At 38.4% G+C, this 15,898-nt stretch overlaps 2 protein-coding genes across 2 annotated transcripts in view; both read left to right on the top strand.

The window, feature by feature from the left end:
* Positions 1-967: 967 nt before the first annotated feature.
* On the top strand, positions 968-13,262 carry SS18L1 (synovial sarcoma translocation gene on chromosome 18-like 1). The gene is made up of 10 exons (XM_009893458.1): positions 968-1,122; positions 2,418-2,502; positions 3,298-3,442; positions 7,086-7,283; positions 8,290-8,454; positions 9,353-9,454; positions 9,858-9,950; positions 11,275-11,394; positions 12,900-13,027; positions 13,236-13,262. The coding sequence occupies exons 1-10, from the start codon at positions 968-970 to the stop codon at positions 13,260-13,262; spliced, it is 1,218 nt and encodes a 405-aa protein (XP_009891760.1).
* A 2,447-nt stretch (positions 13,263-15,709) lies between these two features.
* Positions 15,710-15,898, top strand: part of MTG2 (mitochondrial ribosome-associated GTPase 2) — a 6,663-nt gene continuing 6,474 nt past the window's right edge. The window contains exon 1 of the mRNA XM_009893586.1: positions 15,710-15,807. Coding sequence (XP_009891888.1) covers positions 15,710-15,807 — 98 coding nt within the window. The remainder of the gene's footprint in view (positions 15,808-15,898) is intronic.

Genomic DNA, 15,898 nt, shown 5'->3' with positions numbered 1-15,898 from the left:
TACACGGATCAATTCACATTTAACTCATATGAAAACATGTTGTTATTGTTTCCTCAAGAGTTTCTGTCCTGATAACCCGGTGGTTCAAAGGCCCAATCTTGCAAGCACTTAATAGCAGTGGTACCTAGAAACTGTATTGTCTAGTGAGTTTTTGCCAGAGGGAAATCTAAATTTGTATATACTGTTGTTATTTTTCAGTTCATTCACCTGCAGGAAGCTTGCCACATTCACAATAAAGCTGGGCGAAAAAGAAAAGCTATTGTATCTGAAATTTGAAAACAAATCAAAGGATATTTTAAGCTTTTAATTGTATTGTAAGTCCATTAAATAAAGGTCAGTGGTCATTTTGTCCAGCAGCCCTGATTTTCTTGGAACAAGTCAGTCACTAGAATTTATTGAATGATGCTAAGCTAGCAGCCGCTGAGGCACATAAATTAACTGATATATAACTCCTCTCTGTTTTCATTTTAAGTCCTTCCTGTATTAGAACTGAACTACCCCAAAGGGCACATTGGGATGTAATTCTCTTAAATATGGTTTCAGCAGATCCAGTAACGCAAGTTTTATACTTCACCAAGCTCAGTACTCCGCACATGCTAGTCCTATGCAGGAAAGCTAGTAGGTTTAAATTGCTTGAAAGTATATTTCTTATTTGAAAGTAGGCATGTTAGTAAAATCTGAAGTTTTGGAAAGGGCTGGGTGATGTTTTAGAATGAGGCAGAGGTATTTCATAGCTAAAGTGTTTTCCTTCTTCAGCATAAAAATCCATCTGCCATTTAAGGAGCAAAAAAGGTAAGCCTCTTAATTCTTCTGTGTTGCGTATTTCAACTACTTTAAAGAGAACTGTTTGTAAGTGAATGACTTGGAAAGCACAATCTTCTGGCTCAATAAAGTCACGTGTAGGTACTTTGTAATATCCTAAGGCAACAAAACTGCACAAAACGCCATCCGCTGCCAAGAAGGGTGAATGTGGAGTATCACAAAACCACAGGACTTTAATACGATTCTCGTAGTAACGTGTTTTGATCGTATTTCTTTTATGCAGATGCTAGATGAAAATCACCACCTAATACAATGTATTATGGATTATCAGAGCAAGGGGAAAACTGCAGAATGTACTCAGTGAGTATTATGAGGTTTGGAGTATGTTAGAAATTTTTGGTGTACTCAAGAACAGTACTGTCAACAGTTCTGTTCACTGATCACTGAGAAAATAGTTGGACTATTTTTTTAGATTCACTTGTATTAAGAAATGTATATTGTTCTTGGAACAGAGGTGGTTTTTTTTCTGAAGTATTTTAGTATTTAGTATTTACAATATTTTTAACAGATAATTTATTAAAATAATTATAAAGAATTATGGTTATTGGACCATTTGCTCTATGCAGATTCATTAAATAAAAGTAGAATCAGGTACAAAGTTAATAACACATTTTCATCAGAAAGTAATTAAATGTTAAGGACCAGCCATGTGGTTATCTACGTCGAAAACAACATGAATATAGACAGTCTGTAGCACTGCTTACTATTCCTAGAAAGCAAAATACTTGTGTAGACTCTAGGGGTAAACTCTCGGTCAGGAAGAATAACCAATCTGCCCCATGAAACATCAAGTTATGTGGCCAAACACAGAAAACTGTACTTCCAAAAAAATAGTGTAAAAAAAGATACCTTTGCTATCGTCATGTCACCATTCTGGCTTCGTTTTTGCCACTTTTCCCGCTTCCCAGCCATTTTCTCCCTATCAGAATACTCATGCTAAAAAAGCATTTTCTCTTGCCTTCTTGGAATCCTCCCTGTTTCCAAAAGTTTCACTCTTCACTTTGCTCATGACACAGCTGTTAGTTTGCTTTTGGATGCCCTCCTGTTCTTTATTATGAGCTGTTCCAGTTCGTCCAGAACTGTGAAGAAGCATAAATGGTGCTGGTGGTGCTTACTTAAGTAAACACTCCAGTTAGAGCACTCTTGAAAAAAATCTTGTTCTTCTCAGCTTGCTGGCAGGGCAAACAGGTTTTGGTTTTTGGAGTTCTGGAATTTCATTACTACTAGGACCCTTGTTAAACAGAGGAAGAAGTGGCTGATTGTTCGAGCAGCTGACCAGGTGTCAATACTCAAAGACTGAGGTCCCAGCTTCGCAGTTCACTCAAAGTGCTTTCAAAGGAGAGTGTATTTTACCTCTCCCTTCCCCCAGGTTTACCCATTTGTAAAAGAGGTGTCGAACACACCGATCCTTGATGAAAAGCATGACAGCACAGGTATAGGTCATTACTATTGCTATTTATTACGACAGATGAAAAGTGGGCTAATGTAATTTAAGTAATGATTTGTAAATAGCATAAAAAAAAAAAAGAGAGAAAGGTTTGGAATTTTCTGTATTGCTAACACTTTCCAAATAAGCTTTACTCCTTATTCTGTAGATACCAACAAATCTTGCACAGAAACCTGGTTTACTTGGCAACAATAGCAGATTCTAACCAGAATATGCAGTCCTTGCTTCCCGCTGTAAGTACCCGTGCTATCATCAGATACATTTACTATGTCAGAGGGAAACGTTCATTGATTCTGTTACTGATCATTGTCAATAAACCATTGTTTAGTATTTTTCCAGCTACAAGTTTTGAAGCAGTCAAGTAGATCACTAAACAAATCAAAAGTTACTTTTACTGTGTTTAAAACACATTCTTTGAAACATTTGTGTTAATCTCTGTCTCCGTAGCTCAAGTTCTATATACCATAAATGGTGCAGTGGTACAGATCTGAACAGGCTCCATTTGTTACAGAATCATTGTTCTTTACCTATTCTTACTGTATTCTTTACTCAGGAAAAAAATGCCACTATTTTATGTCAAAAATCTAATTCAGCATTTGGGCATTGGTTTGTCTTTAAACATTGTGTTATTCTTGCTAAATGGATTGATTTTGGAGGTATCACAAAGGTCAGTTTGTCAACAAACTTCTGTGTCGTCTTTGCTAATGCATATCCCCTCAGCGGTTATGTTCTGACCAGCACAAAATGAAATTCATGTAAGTACGGAAGAATGGGCACAGAAGCCAGACTCTATTATAAGCACAATTTTAAGATCTCCACTGTGCTGCCTGCCAGCTTCTCTGTATCGTGCTGAATGTCACTCACACAGTAGTCACACAAAGAAAGGTTTACACAAGCAAGCCCCAAAAGTGAAGGAAGCACATATTTAGTTGAGGCAGTTTTTAGTCATAGTCAGGCTAATTTGGGGGTTATTATTTTTCTAATTAAAACCTAACCAAAAATTTGCTTCTCCTCCTTGTTATTTGCAGCCACCAACGCAAAACATAAACTTGGGCCCAGGAGGAATGACTCAGAGTGCATCCAACCAATCTCTCCATTCACAGAGCAATCTCAGTGATGCAATTGGGACGGGCCTTCCTCCTTCCTCCCTCATGCAGAGTCAGATTAGCAATGGTGAGCTCCGGTCCCCTTTGTGCTGCTTTGCTGTTGCTTGGCAACAAAATCATTAATGCAGAATATACTTACAGAGCTGTAAAAGACCTCTCTTAACTCACCTTTCAGGCATATGGGGATTTCAGGCACATGCTGAAAGCATCGCAAAATGGCTACAGTCAGTAATGATGTTGGCTTCTGCAAGGACTCCAATCTGCTTAGTATTTCTAGAGGGGAAATTAAAAACATTTTGTAAAAAAAAGGCATAATGAAAATCACCAAGTAAAGATGCATCCAAGTTTTTAGTAAGAAAAATGATATATTGTGGTATTTTTCTCTTGGAAGTGGTGGGGTTGGCCAGGGTAAAATGGTATTGCTTGCACGACTGACCGCACAACCAAGCCTTTAGATTGCAAAGACCTTCCAGGATGCATGCTGCCTTAAAAATAATTTGGTGTTGCCTCAATCTTTGTCCTCTACAGAAGTTTGCAGAGATTGTACTACATAGCCAAAGAGTTTGCACAGACATTTCAGATGAATAAGATAATATACTTTGTCTATCTGTTTCTTTTGTTCGTGGAACTAAAAAGAAACTAATTGAAAGACAAATTTTCTTTTTACTCTGTGCATTTTATAGTATGAATAATGCGTTTATTTATTTTGTAGTTCATAGTTATTTAGTCAGTTCTTGTTTCTGTATTTCCCAGAGTGACAGAGAGAGAAAACAGTTTCTATGAATAGAAATATCTGATTGTAAAATCGGAGACCTTGGCAGGGAGACTCAGGAGCAGATGCAAGCCATGAAATCACTTCTGACTTTTAAAAAATCTATTTGTGGTCAAGCTGATAGTACCTTTTAAACTAATGGATGAGGTACCTACTTTAAACAGTTACAGCTTGTAAAGTGAACTTATTAAATTTTTCTGGGCCTTCTTTTTGAAAGATTTATTACCTAGCATAAGAATTCTAGTAAGTCAGCCAAAACATTGTACTGTGTTACTACGAATCTATATTTTCAGTGTTATTGTTGCTGTTTTTTATTTGCCCCCCCTCCTCCAGTTGTTTATAGTAATTTAGTGTTGATTGAAAGAACCAGACTGGCAGTCCTGGAGACTCGAGTCATGGCAGAACAGAAGCAGCCAGGGCACGTTACCTCACGTTGTGCCAACCCAGTGCTAAAACCCAGCCTGAGTAGGGGGGGGGTGTCTCAGGGTAGTTCACTCTCTGCCCAGTGACTGAGACTCCGTCACCTGGGTAGTGCCAGGTATTGTATCATGAAAATGTCGGTCCACTGGCAACCAGGCTGAGGACATAGCTACACTTCAGAACGAAGGTGTGACTGAGAATGCGGTAGCTCGCCTCTTCCGAGTAGCCTAGATAACAGTCGCAGCGATGGCATGTGCTCCGCTGAGAATGGGACCCGCACACCCTCGGCCTTGGGGATGCTCCCCTTGGTTGCCAGTCTCTACTGCTACTGTCTCTGTGCTAGCTAGAATCAAGTTAGCACAATGATGCTAGATGACACAGCAGTCTGGATGTGTAGATTGACTTTGAGATGGAGAAATTATTTCACATTGGTGAACAGTTGCTGGACAGCATTTTTTGGAAAGGGGATGTAAATATGAACAAACAATTCAAACATATATAGGGCTCTAGTACTTGTAAAAATTTCTCATCTAATAGCAGTAGAGATGAAAGTCTGTAATGAACAGGTACAGCATTATAAGAGAGGGAAGAACAGGGAAGAATCCATAGAAGCTACTACATTTTATTCTTTATTGTCCTCAGTCAGGACTGTACAGGGATCACCTCTGCAGGACAGTAGCTACGTAATTCCCTACATACACGGTAACTCTCCATAGTGGCAGCTAGATCAATTGTAATGATAATTCTGTTGATGGGGACAACCCACTGAGATTTCGAGTAATCCACCATCCACAAGTCAGGGATTCTTCATGGCACAGCTCTGCAGGCAAACCCGTTAGATTCAATAAACCAACCAGTGAAACTCGGCTGCCTCCAGACAGAATCGGGCCCAAGTGAGAATTGTAGCTGTTCAGAAATCATGAGTGAGGCCTTTCAAAGTAAAATCCAACTGCCTTAGATTCATGAAAGTATGAAAGAGGTTCAGTGCTTTATCTTATTGTTTTACTGGTTTTATTTAAACGCTTTTGGTCATGCTTTCATATTTCCCCTTACAATCACAAATTAGCTAAACTTTTTTTTTTTTTTTTTTTTTTTTTTTGCTTTGAAGAAGGCCAACATTCTCTAAGTTTTCCCATGCAAACAGGGCAAGATTTACCAACACTCGCTTCATTCCATCTCTCGCTCAAAGCAACCGCTAACTCCATTCAAACACCATGTGGTCTCGTGTTGCACAAGTAGAAGTACCAGCTTTGCAAGACATACAAAAACTGGAGCAAAACACAGGGCCAGATCTCTCTAGTGGTATTTCAGTGATTTCAGTGGAGCTGGCTCTCTTTATCTCTTGTTGAAAATGCTGCTTGCATCTCTCTATCAGAGGAAAATATAATAATCTACAGCAAATTGTCTCATTTTGATGTCTATAAATACCATTAAGAGTAATTAATGAGGCTTGTACTAAGAGAATTAGACTCATTTTTCAGAGGCTGTAGATACACTTAATAACTGTGAATTAAAATATCGTTATCTAAACATTACAACATAATTCTGTCTCTTCTAGGGATTCTGCATGTCTTCCATTCTACCTAAATTACTTTAGATTGACAACAATAGAGCTGAATTTAGATAGACAACAATACTCACTATCACAATTTAGACACGACAAAAATAACTTTCCAAAACTAATTCATAAAAGTATTTACAGCAACAAACAACAAAAAATAAGAAACAGATTCTCCCCAGTTTTAGTTACCCAACAGCAAGAGAATTTTAAAAAATAAGCATACTGCCAGGTAAGCAGGATGATACAAACCCAGGGTATAATTGGAGCAGTCTGATGATTATATCTGGTGACGTTGGAAAGGGAGTACCGTAACAACGAGGGTTATTATGGTGACTTAGAAAATTTATCTTCCAAAAGTCTGAGGTACTTTCAGTGAAACTTAAGGAACGGGAGAGACAGGCTTGTCCTCTGAGGAGAGGGTCCCTCAGTACTTCATAAGCCCCAGCTAAGAAGGTTAGTTGGTTATAAAGGAACTGGATGGATGCAGCAATGTGCGAAGTGTTTCTCAGCCACTACTGTGCCTTCCCATTGTCACCATCTGTGTGAAGGGGGAAGAGGAGTCAACAGCAGGACAGGAGGAAGGAAAGGACAAATTTGCAAAGGCTGGGATGTTTCCAGAGTCCATGTATTTTCTGAAGTATCTGAAATTACTGGCATTTGTTAATTCTGCTGCCTGTGAGGAGTTGGATGTAGGGTATTGCTGCTGGTTTTCTTCTTCCTGTATGCAATTCTGTACAGCCTGGATTTGGCTGCCAGGAAGAGGAGGATCACTCTAATTGTGCAGTAGGCAGTTTTAATTTGTCTGTAGATAACAGGGAATTTTAATAATGAGGATTTTTTTTTGTTTTGTTTTGCCTTATCAGAAGGTATTTTAGAAAGGCCGCAAGGGCTTTAATGCTCACTGTACGTTGCCAATAATAGCACAGATTTTCTTGTTGCTCTCTTTAATTTTTCTAGGTCCTAATCACGTGTCTATGCAGCAGTCAGGCCAGAACACTATGCCCACGACCTCTCTGAGTATGACTGTCAGCAGTCATGGAACTGGGCCTGGTTATAGCCATACAGTGCCTGCATCTCAGAATGTGCCAATGCAAGGCCAGGGGTCAATAGGCAATTATGTCTCTCGAACAAACATCAACATGCAGTCTAATCCAGGTAAACTCCCTCTTCCTCCTTCTGGGCCAACTTGACTTTTCAGTGACCTCAGAGGTTTACCACACATGAATTTGTTCTGTAAATATTTTCTGTAGACAGGGACAAACATACAAAAGGAAAAGACAGCTTTAAGACATCTCTGAATTTCAAGGTGTCAGGCACCAGTGTAAGTCAGAACAGTTTCAGACTTGCTTTAACTTACACTGAATTGCTATGGTTAGCGATGAGTTGGGGAAAAGAGGGTTAGCTCAAAGTGCAGCAGCACTATCTGATAGCCCCGATAGCCCCTGGCAGCAAATCCCTCAACCATGGGAGGGATCTGAGAAGCACCTTTATCCTTGCTGAAAGAGCCCACCAAAGACAATACACATTTACTGTCTGTACATCACTACCCCTTTTTTTGTTATTTTGATACCTTACACTGCTTCCAGGGCATAGAAAGACTAACAGACAACACAGAATTAATTTCTTAATTTGTAAAAATGTTTGCTATTGAGTATTGAATGGGATGTCCAATGCTTAAGAATTCTTTCCAACAATACGAAATTTAGGGATCAAATAAATCCTAGAATGTTGGTTTATTTAAACTGTGTAATCACCAGGTATATAATAAGATGGAAGTAGAAGAAAGAGTTGATTAGAAAAGAAATGCAGCAATGAATTAGTCAGGAGGTAGAGAGGAACAAGTATCAGTTCTCATTTTTTTCTTTACTGCTACAGTAATAATGATTACATTATTTTAAATAAACTAATAATAATCAAGGCTAGTTGTATTTTTAAATGTCTGACTGAAGCAAGTGGCAAAAACTGACCATGTAATAACATCCTTTCTGGCTTACAGTGCAGAAGAGTTAAATACATGCAGTAGGAAAACATCTCCCCCTGTGGAAAATTCACAGAATTATCAGGATGCATGTTAGTTGAAGGTTTTAACTTGCTTCCAAAGAGACTAGGGAGAGAACTGTCACATTCTTTTAGAAAACAGTATTTTCCGTGTACATTGTAGTCTCCATGATGCACCAGCAAGCAGCAACGTCACATTACAACTCGGCGCAAGGAGGGAGCCAGCATTACCAGGGGCAGTCCTCCATTGCCATGATGAGCCAGAGCAACCAAGGCAACAGCATGATGGGTCAGCGACCAATGGGCCCTTACAGAGCTTCACAGCAAGGTAAAATCTGTTGTTGGATTATTGATATAATTATTATTAGACGGATGATATGCAGTCCATCCTGTGGGGTAGGTAAGTCAACAAAATTTCCAGGTCACATTTATGAACAGGGAATCTTACCTGGGAACAGGAAATCTCGAATGGTGGAAGTATCGTGACAATCAGATGAACTTTAATCTATTTTCAAGATTTATCTATTTAATTATTTCAGGTGTTTAGAAAAATAATTCTGTCTAAAAGGGACCATATATCTCTAAAGAAAAGATGAACAATTTGACATACAGCTCAAGCCACTGGGAATCTTTTCAGTTCTTTCCAATGGTATTGGATCAGCCGTAACATGGCACAGTTAACAAGGAACAGATTTCTGCAAAGAAGATATAGTTTGCCAGCAATTAGTACGAAAAATTAGGCCAAGGAAAGGAAAACACCAGAGGATAACTACTATGCTCTAAGACCTCTCTGGAAAAAGTTCTAAGAGGTAATAAAGCTGCTAGACTGATTCTAACATATACTGAATTTTGCTAAGAAACAAATTCATACATTAATTAAAATATATTTATTTCTGTCTGTGTTCTTGAGCATGGAATACATTCCTGTGCTTTCTAATAACTCAGATTAGTAGATTAAATGTAGCCATTACTTTGGTATTGCCACACAAGTGAATGGTTTTAGGACATGTTACTGACCATTGCATAATTTCAGTTTCAGCCAGTGTTTTCTGAGAATATAATTTTTTTTCCTTTTTCTAGTGAGCAAAAACATCTTTGAAACCGCTCTTAACATACATAACTTGTTTACTTATGCAGATGTAAACACTATTTTATTAAAAAAACCAAACAAACATCTCTGAGGAGTCCACGGGCTCAGTTTGCTCTCTCCTGTCTTTGCCTTGCAGGGTCCTCGCAGCAGTACATGGGTCAGGAAGAATATTACAGTGAACAGTACAGTCATGGACAAGGCTCCTCAGAACCCATGAATCAACAATATTATCCAGATGGTAATTCCTCTGAGCTGTAGTCACTGTAGTACTGCTAAAGTGTAGACCAGCATGACTGCCACATCCAAGGACATGGCAAATCCATTATGATTCATTTCCAATTCAAATGCTAGAAAATTCTAATCCCAGGGCACAGGAGCCTGGTACACAAACACACACATCACTGCATCCTGCTATCCAAACTGCTTCTAAAAGAGCACAAACCAAGTTTTGATTAGTAAATGCAAGAGATTTATCCATAGGTGTAGCTTTCCTTGCCATGTATTCAACCTCCTACCTAAGGGGTCTGTGTTTCCTCTCAGCCTCCTCATTGTGCATAAGCAGCTTCATAATGTACGTATTCAACAATACATCTCTAGTTATGTTAACAATGTATCTGATAAATCTTTGCAATTCCTTGTAGGACATGGTGATTATGCCTATCAGCAGTCATCCTATACTGAGCAGAGCTATGACAGGTCGTTTGACGACTCTACACAACACTATTATGAAGGAGGTAGGAAAATATATTGGCAATTTTTGTAAAGCAAAGCCCTAATCCCCTAAAATACGAATGAAATGCTTATGAAAATGTAAAATATGACTTGCAATTTCTGCATCACTAATTGTTACTTAGCTATTACTCAAGGAGTATCCAGTAAAATAGAAATTAGCTATGTATAGCATTTTTTATACCAAGACTATATCAGGCTGTATACATAGTATCATGTCAGTAACTGTATTGTGAGGCAGTCGTGCTGTGCAGCCTCGTGGGATCACTAACGACTTGTGCGGAGCCTCATATTCATTAGAAAAATGGTCCTCGGTTGTAGCTGAGCCAGGTGGAATTATAGTTATGGATAGTGAACTTTTTTTGCAGTAAGAGAAAAGACTTCCAGGATATCAGTATCCTCCACTCTTACAACACTGTTTAACAAACAATTTATATAATGCAAATAAAAATGGCTGTGTTTAAGTAAAAGGTTATGCTGACAAAGGGAAACTAACGTGCTCCGGTTAGACATGGGGCTCAGAGCTGGAAAAAAATGGCAGTCATAAACAGAAATTTCTCTAAAGTAAGAAAGCCTACGGGTTAATTCCAGAACCAACTTTTTAAAATCTTACTTAATTCATCTTACAAATTGTGAAAAACAATGGGTTAAATGAAACTAATCTTTGAAAATCACCAATACTGTGAGCTTGCAATTCTACCACTAAAAAACTCTCAACAGTAGTACATCAGTAAATTCAGTGATACTATTAAGACATCTGAACTCTAAATTAACTGCAAAGTATTAACTTAATTATGATACAGCAAGGTGGCATTTAGGAAAAGCAATGTCATCTGTATCGTATCTGTTCATTTTGTTGTTTCAGGATACTGCAAATGGAATTTCCGTCATAGGTATCTCAAAAAATACTAGTAACAACTAGATAAGTGGTCTTTCTGGGATATATGAATAAATGTCATTATCTGGAAGAAAATACAGTGGGAGGGCTTCTTGAGAAAGCAGTATTAAACTGGCACCCTTATCTTTGTGACTCTGTGTTTTTCTTCTGAAACATTTCTGGGGTAAAAAAAAAAGTCCTTTGGGGAACAGGTTACTTGTTTGTTTGTTTAGTGATGTGTATAAATACACAACTCTTTCCTGTTCAAAAGAATTAAAAATCACTGAAGAAATAAACTTATCGTGATTGGCAAAATGCAAACATCTGTTTCTGAAAAGAGTACTCGTCTATGAGTTCCAGACCTAGGCTCCTTTGTTTTCCTTATGATTCACATCTACAGTGAAATACCTGCTTCATCTTTAACCAAACTACTTCAATTTTTCCTTCTTTAGGAAATTCTCAGTACAGCCAGCAGCAGGCAGGATACCAACAGGGAGCTGCACAACAGCAAACATATTCCCAGCAGCAATACCCAAATCAACAAAGTTACCCGGGACAACAGCAAGGATACGGTAAGAAAACTGTCACTGACTGGTCAAGTGTTTGCAATACTTCATCCTGACACCTCCAATCCTCAGCTAAAATATGGTGTAAGCTATTTTCTTGATTGACCTTGGATATCCACATACTAGCCAAAGAGCATAGCATGAAAAGGGATTGTGGGCAGTTGCACATTAGTGTAGCACTGCATTCCATGCTGTTATGTTAGCATCCTGAATCCCTCTCTCCTTTGAAAGAAAGTTAGAAAGTTAGAAAATACACTTTTGCCTCATGGTAACTTCCTGGTAAGTGTTGGCAGGAGGTGACTGCCTGGATTTCAGGCCTCCTGCACATCTTACAGTTCTGAACTGACATGAAAAAATAACATCAACAGTCCAGAGAATCACTACTCCCTCACTTAGATTTCTTGCAATGTCATCGGGGTTTTGTTTCTTGGTGAGGAACTGAGGCGAAAGGAAAAAAGTGGAAATGCTTTGAACAGGCTTTTGAACCCTTGAGGTCAGCAGGGGCAGAGTTCCCTACTGTCATCAAAAGAATCTGAGTTTGCTGGCTGTCTTTGAGTTTTCTGAATGATTGGAGGCAACTTGTCTGCATCCTCTGCCTTTGGGAGAAAGAAACCCTTTCAGGTTATTTAGTACAGAAACAGGGTCCGGAGAGACTGGAATAATCTAAATCCTAGCTTCAAGGCAAGGCATTTCTGGTGGATCTCCCAGATGTGGTGGTACTTGACCTTGAACTGGCAATGTTAACCAAACTTGATAAATTGATGTTGGTATAAACGGCAAACTCATTCTAGAAATGTAAGATGTCATGAAATAGAACCTACATGCCTAAAAAGTGAATTAAATTATTAACACCTGACTCTGCAGTACTAGTAGATAGTTTGGACTACTCAAACCAGACACATTCTGTGAAATTAAACACAAAATTCAGTTTATGATGTTAAAATCTGGCCTCCTCTTTTTAAAGGTTCTCCTTTGTAAAAATCTACCAGTAATGCTAGGAAGTGCACATAGCATTCTATACACATAATATACAGTCCCAAATAAAAGGAAATCAATATCCCTGTGCAGCTGTGTGTCTGATTTACATGTTTTTTAAAGGTATCTCTATATGCAAGAGATTTCTTAGGTTCTGCCTGATCGGCAGTGCTTATGGTGGCACAGCCAGATTAAATAGGAAGTTAAACATGCAATTGTTACTAAAATAAAGGCCAGGTAGCTTGCATACAGGTAACAATTGAGCTGTACCAATACAGATTTCAGGGAGGCAAATCACTTAAAAATGTATCACGTTTTCTGCGCAGTTTAAAACCTGAACTGAAGTTTACACTGCTGCAACTAGATCCTTATTAGTATTAACACTTTCTAGTGTAAAGCTAGACAAAGGTCTAGGCAAAACTCACAGTTCATACTCACGGAGCTTACTTTGTTACTATCATGTTTTACATTATGTTAATCATAAGAAATCCCCCTAGCAAATCAAGCCTTAGTAATAGATTTCACTGTCGTCTCAGGTCCTGCACAAGGAGCCTCTTCACAGTATTCCAGCTACCAACAGGGACAGGGGCAGCAATACGGAAGTTACAGAGCTTCTCAGACAGGCCCGTCCGCTCAGCAACAGAGGCCTTATGGCTATGAGCAGGTAAGTTGTCTAAATCTCTGCTATGAAAAAGCAGATTTGGCTGTTAGCTCCGCACATAAATCTGTCTGATAATTTGGTGCAGGAATATTGGTGATACTTCAGTGGGTCTTTAAAAATTCATAGACCAAAAGAAATTGTCTAACTCACTGTTTGTATATATCACCTCTGACACATTATTCTCCAACATTTTTATTTCTCTTTTTTATAGGGACAATATGGAAATTACCAGCAATAAAAGAATATGATCCTGTGTCAGATTCATTTCAATAGTATCTCCATCTTTTGAACTGGATGTACAGGCAGTTTTGATTAATTGTACTATGTTGGTTACCCCTTAGCACAAAGCAGCGTCTGTATGTGAACAGTGTCCATTTCATGCTGGATATGAAGCAGTGCACTACAGGTAACAAGACAATGCTTTAATGGTTTGATATTTGGTAGTGTGTATAGTACTGTATGTTGATACAATGCAGAAGTTTTTCATTTACGCCCTACCCCCCACCCCATTTTTGATGTTTCTAAATAGCTTTAGGATCATTTGATCACAGTTGTGCCCCATTCTGGAAAACAGCCAGGTTATTCTGCAGTCTGGCTCAATACAAAGCCATTCAGTCGTATCTCAGTCCAGGGAAGTATCCTCTGGTAGGTTATTGATCGTTTTTAACTGAATGCATTGAAGATTACCTGCCAGCCTCTGAAATCCATGGCTCTTAACTTTACTTCTTAAGAATAAGGGGTTGGATACATTCTTTATGTGAAGACAGTTCTATGCTATATGATAAAAATAAAACTAACTGCAATTTCTGTAATACCTACCTACCCAAGTCTTATAATTCAGTAATCTGAGTAAGTCCACATTTCTGTTGTAAAAGTTACAGAAAGAGGATCAAAACCTATATTCAAGGAAATGTTAATCACTAGAGGCACCTTTTATATATCCATGTAAACTAAAGTATTTCTATCGTGGAAAGAAAAATAGAAGAGAGCTCTGAGATCTGCAGTGTCAGCCTACTAGATGTCAATATTGCTTCATATTGTGCTTAGCTGAGAAAAACATCTGGCAAAACTCCAGTCTTAAACATGCTACTCCAAATTTTAGAACTTGCATATACATTTTCATGCCAAATTTCACAAGCAGGTGGCTGGCATCCTCCTTTATTTCTGATTCTTTCATAGCCCTTGCTCAGATTTTCCAGCAAGCATTATAACCATAAATATTGTCAAATCTCTTGGTTGACTGTTCTTACAGCTCATCATCACTTTTATTTTTCTCTTGTAGCTTGACAGATATAGGTCAGAAGTAAAGGAAAAAAATCCATCTTTATTGCAGATAAGCAAATAAATTCAGCTTTAATTGTGAAACAATATTATGCATATAGAGAGGGGAACTATTAATGGGGTCAACCAGTGAAAGAATACCTATAGAGGGAGAATTTAGAAATAAAAACTAGTGGTATGTAAAAGCCAGTATGAACAATGTAAGTCACTTCTACTGAGTTTTGTATGTTCTTATAAAGTGTTGAAAAAAGCACTTATAAAGTGCTTAGGTAAGTGCTGAACGAAATAGCAAACATCTCTGAGGCAAAAAGCTAGGATGACTATATACTCCATGAGCATTTTTTAATATGAGATTAACTACAAATTTGCAATATAGAGTAAATACATCCTCTGTAGGATTTTCTCCTTTTCGTTGTCTGAAATGGTGTATTTATGGGATTTCAAGTTCTAGTACTTTATATTTTGAAAAAACAAGACCACAAGTAAAGTGAAAGATCTCACAATTCATTACTTTTTTTTTTTCTGTAGAGGAAAGTCTTTAACTGGACAGGTGAAGAGTTTACTATTAAATGTTGTCCAAGCACTGCCCTTGCTACATTAATAATTTCAATTACTGATAAAATAGAAGACTTTTTTTTCAGTCAGTCCTCATTTCTCATCTTTCCTGCTGGTGTTTTCATACAGATAAGTACTCTCAAATAGCAAGGAACAGAAAGGAAGTAAGATTGTTTTCTTTACAATATATTAATATTACAGGTAGCCAGGAGAATGCAATATTGGTCTTTGCCAGCTTGGGAATACGCCTTTTATGTGGTTTTTGAAAGTGCTGAAATACTTTTGAGAGAATACGAACAACACTTAAAATGAAACAGCAACATTACATCAATCTGAAATGTCTTACATTAAGAACTTCTTGAATGTTGTGTATATAATGTATTTGAAAGAGCACTTTGGAAATAGTTTGTACATTTATTTCCTAATTTATACATGATTTTTGGTGTTAATATTTCTAATTGTTAATAACAAAATGTTTATTTAATGTGTTGTCCATTTTTATGTATTAATGTGGAAACCAAGTGATGCCAGCATTTTGACCTCTTCCATTAATTGTATCATTTTCTGTTTTGTAATACAGAATGCTTGAAAATTGTTTAGGTTAAAAATTACCTGAAAACGAAGTTGGTGGTACTTTTCTTGTGACGTGGACTTTTGAATGGAAACAACAGACAAGGGCAGATTCCTCTGAGCTGCGCCTTCTCCCCTACTTCTCTGTTACACTTCATAGATACATGCTGAAAGCTGGTCCCGGCTTTCCAATTATTTGACGTGTGAGGATCAGACGCAGCGTGTGTGCGGAGTGGCTGTGTGTAGGCAGCGGCTCACCTCACAGCGGCCTGCTGGCCGATGGCACAGGACTCCTCGAGGGGCCGAGACCCCTGTGGGCGAGCCAGCGAGCCCCATGGCCGGCACCGCGTTACCTCAGCTGCCACAGCCCACTCCAGGCCCGCTGCGGGGATGGTGACTTCCAGCCCTGCTAACACCGAAGCGGGCAGGACACTTGGCGTGCCCCTGAGGGACAGGGGTCCCAAATGC

Source organism: Charadrius vociferus, unplaced genomic scaffold, assembly GCF_000708025.1.
Source record: "Charadrius vociferus isolate BGI_N301 unplaced genomic scaffold, ASM70802v2 scaffold259, whole genome shotgun sequence".
NCBI lineage: Eukaryota > Metazoa > Chordata > Aves > Charadriiformes > Charadriidae > Charadrius > Charadrius vociferus.
Note: the sequence above shows the minus strand (reverse complement) of the source record. Positions and strands in the feature narration are given on the sequence as shown.

What these genes read in the sequence shown, in the direction of transcription:
- SS18L1 (XM_009893458.1), top strand. Translation starts at nt 968, where the DNA reads ATGTGGAGTATCACAAAACCACAGGACTTTAATACGATTCTCGTAGTA. An exon ending in AAAACTGCAGAATGTACTCA is followed by an intron (nt 1,123 to 2,417) that starts GTGAGTATTATG and finishes CTTATTCTGTAG; the next exon opens with ATACCAACAAATCTTGCACA. An exon ending in CAACATGCAGTCTAATCCAG is followed by an intron (nt 7,284 to 8,289) that starts GTAAACTCCCTC and finishes TGTACATTGTAG; the next exon opens with TCTCCATGATGCACCAGCAA.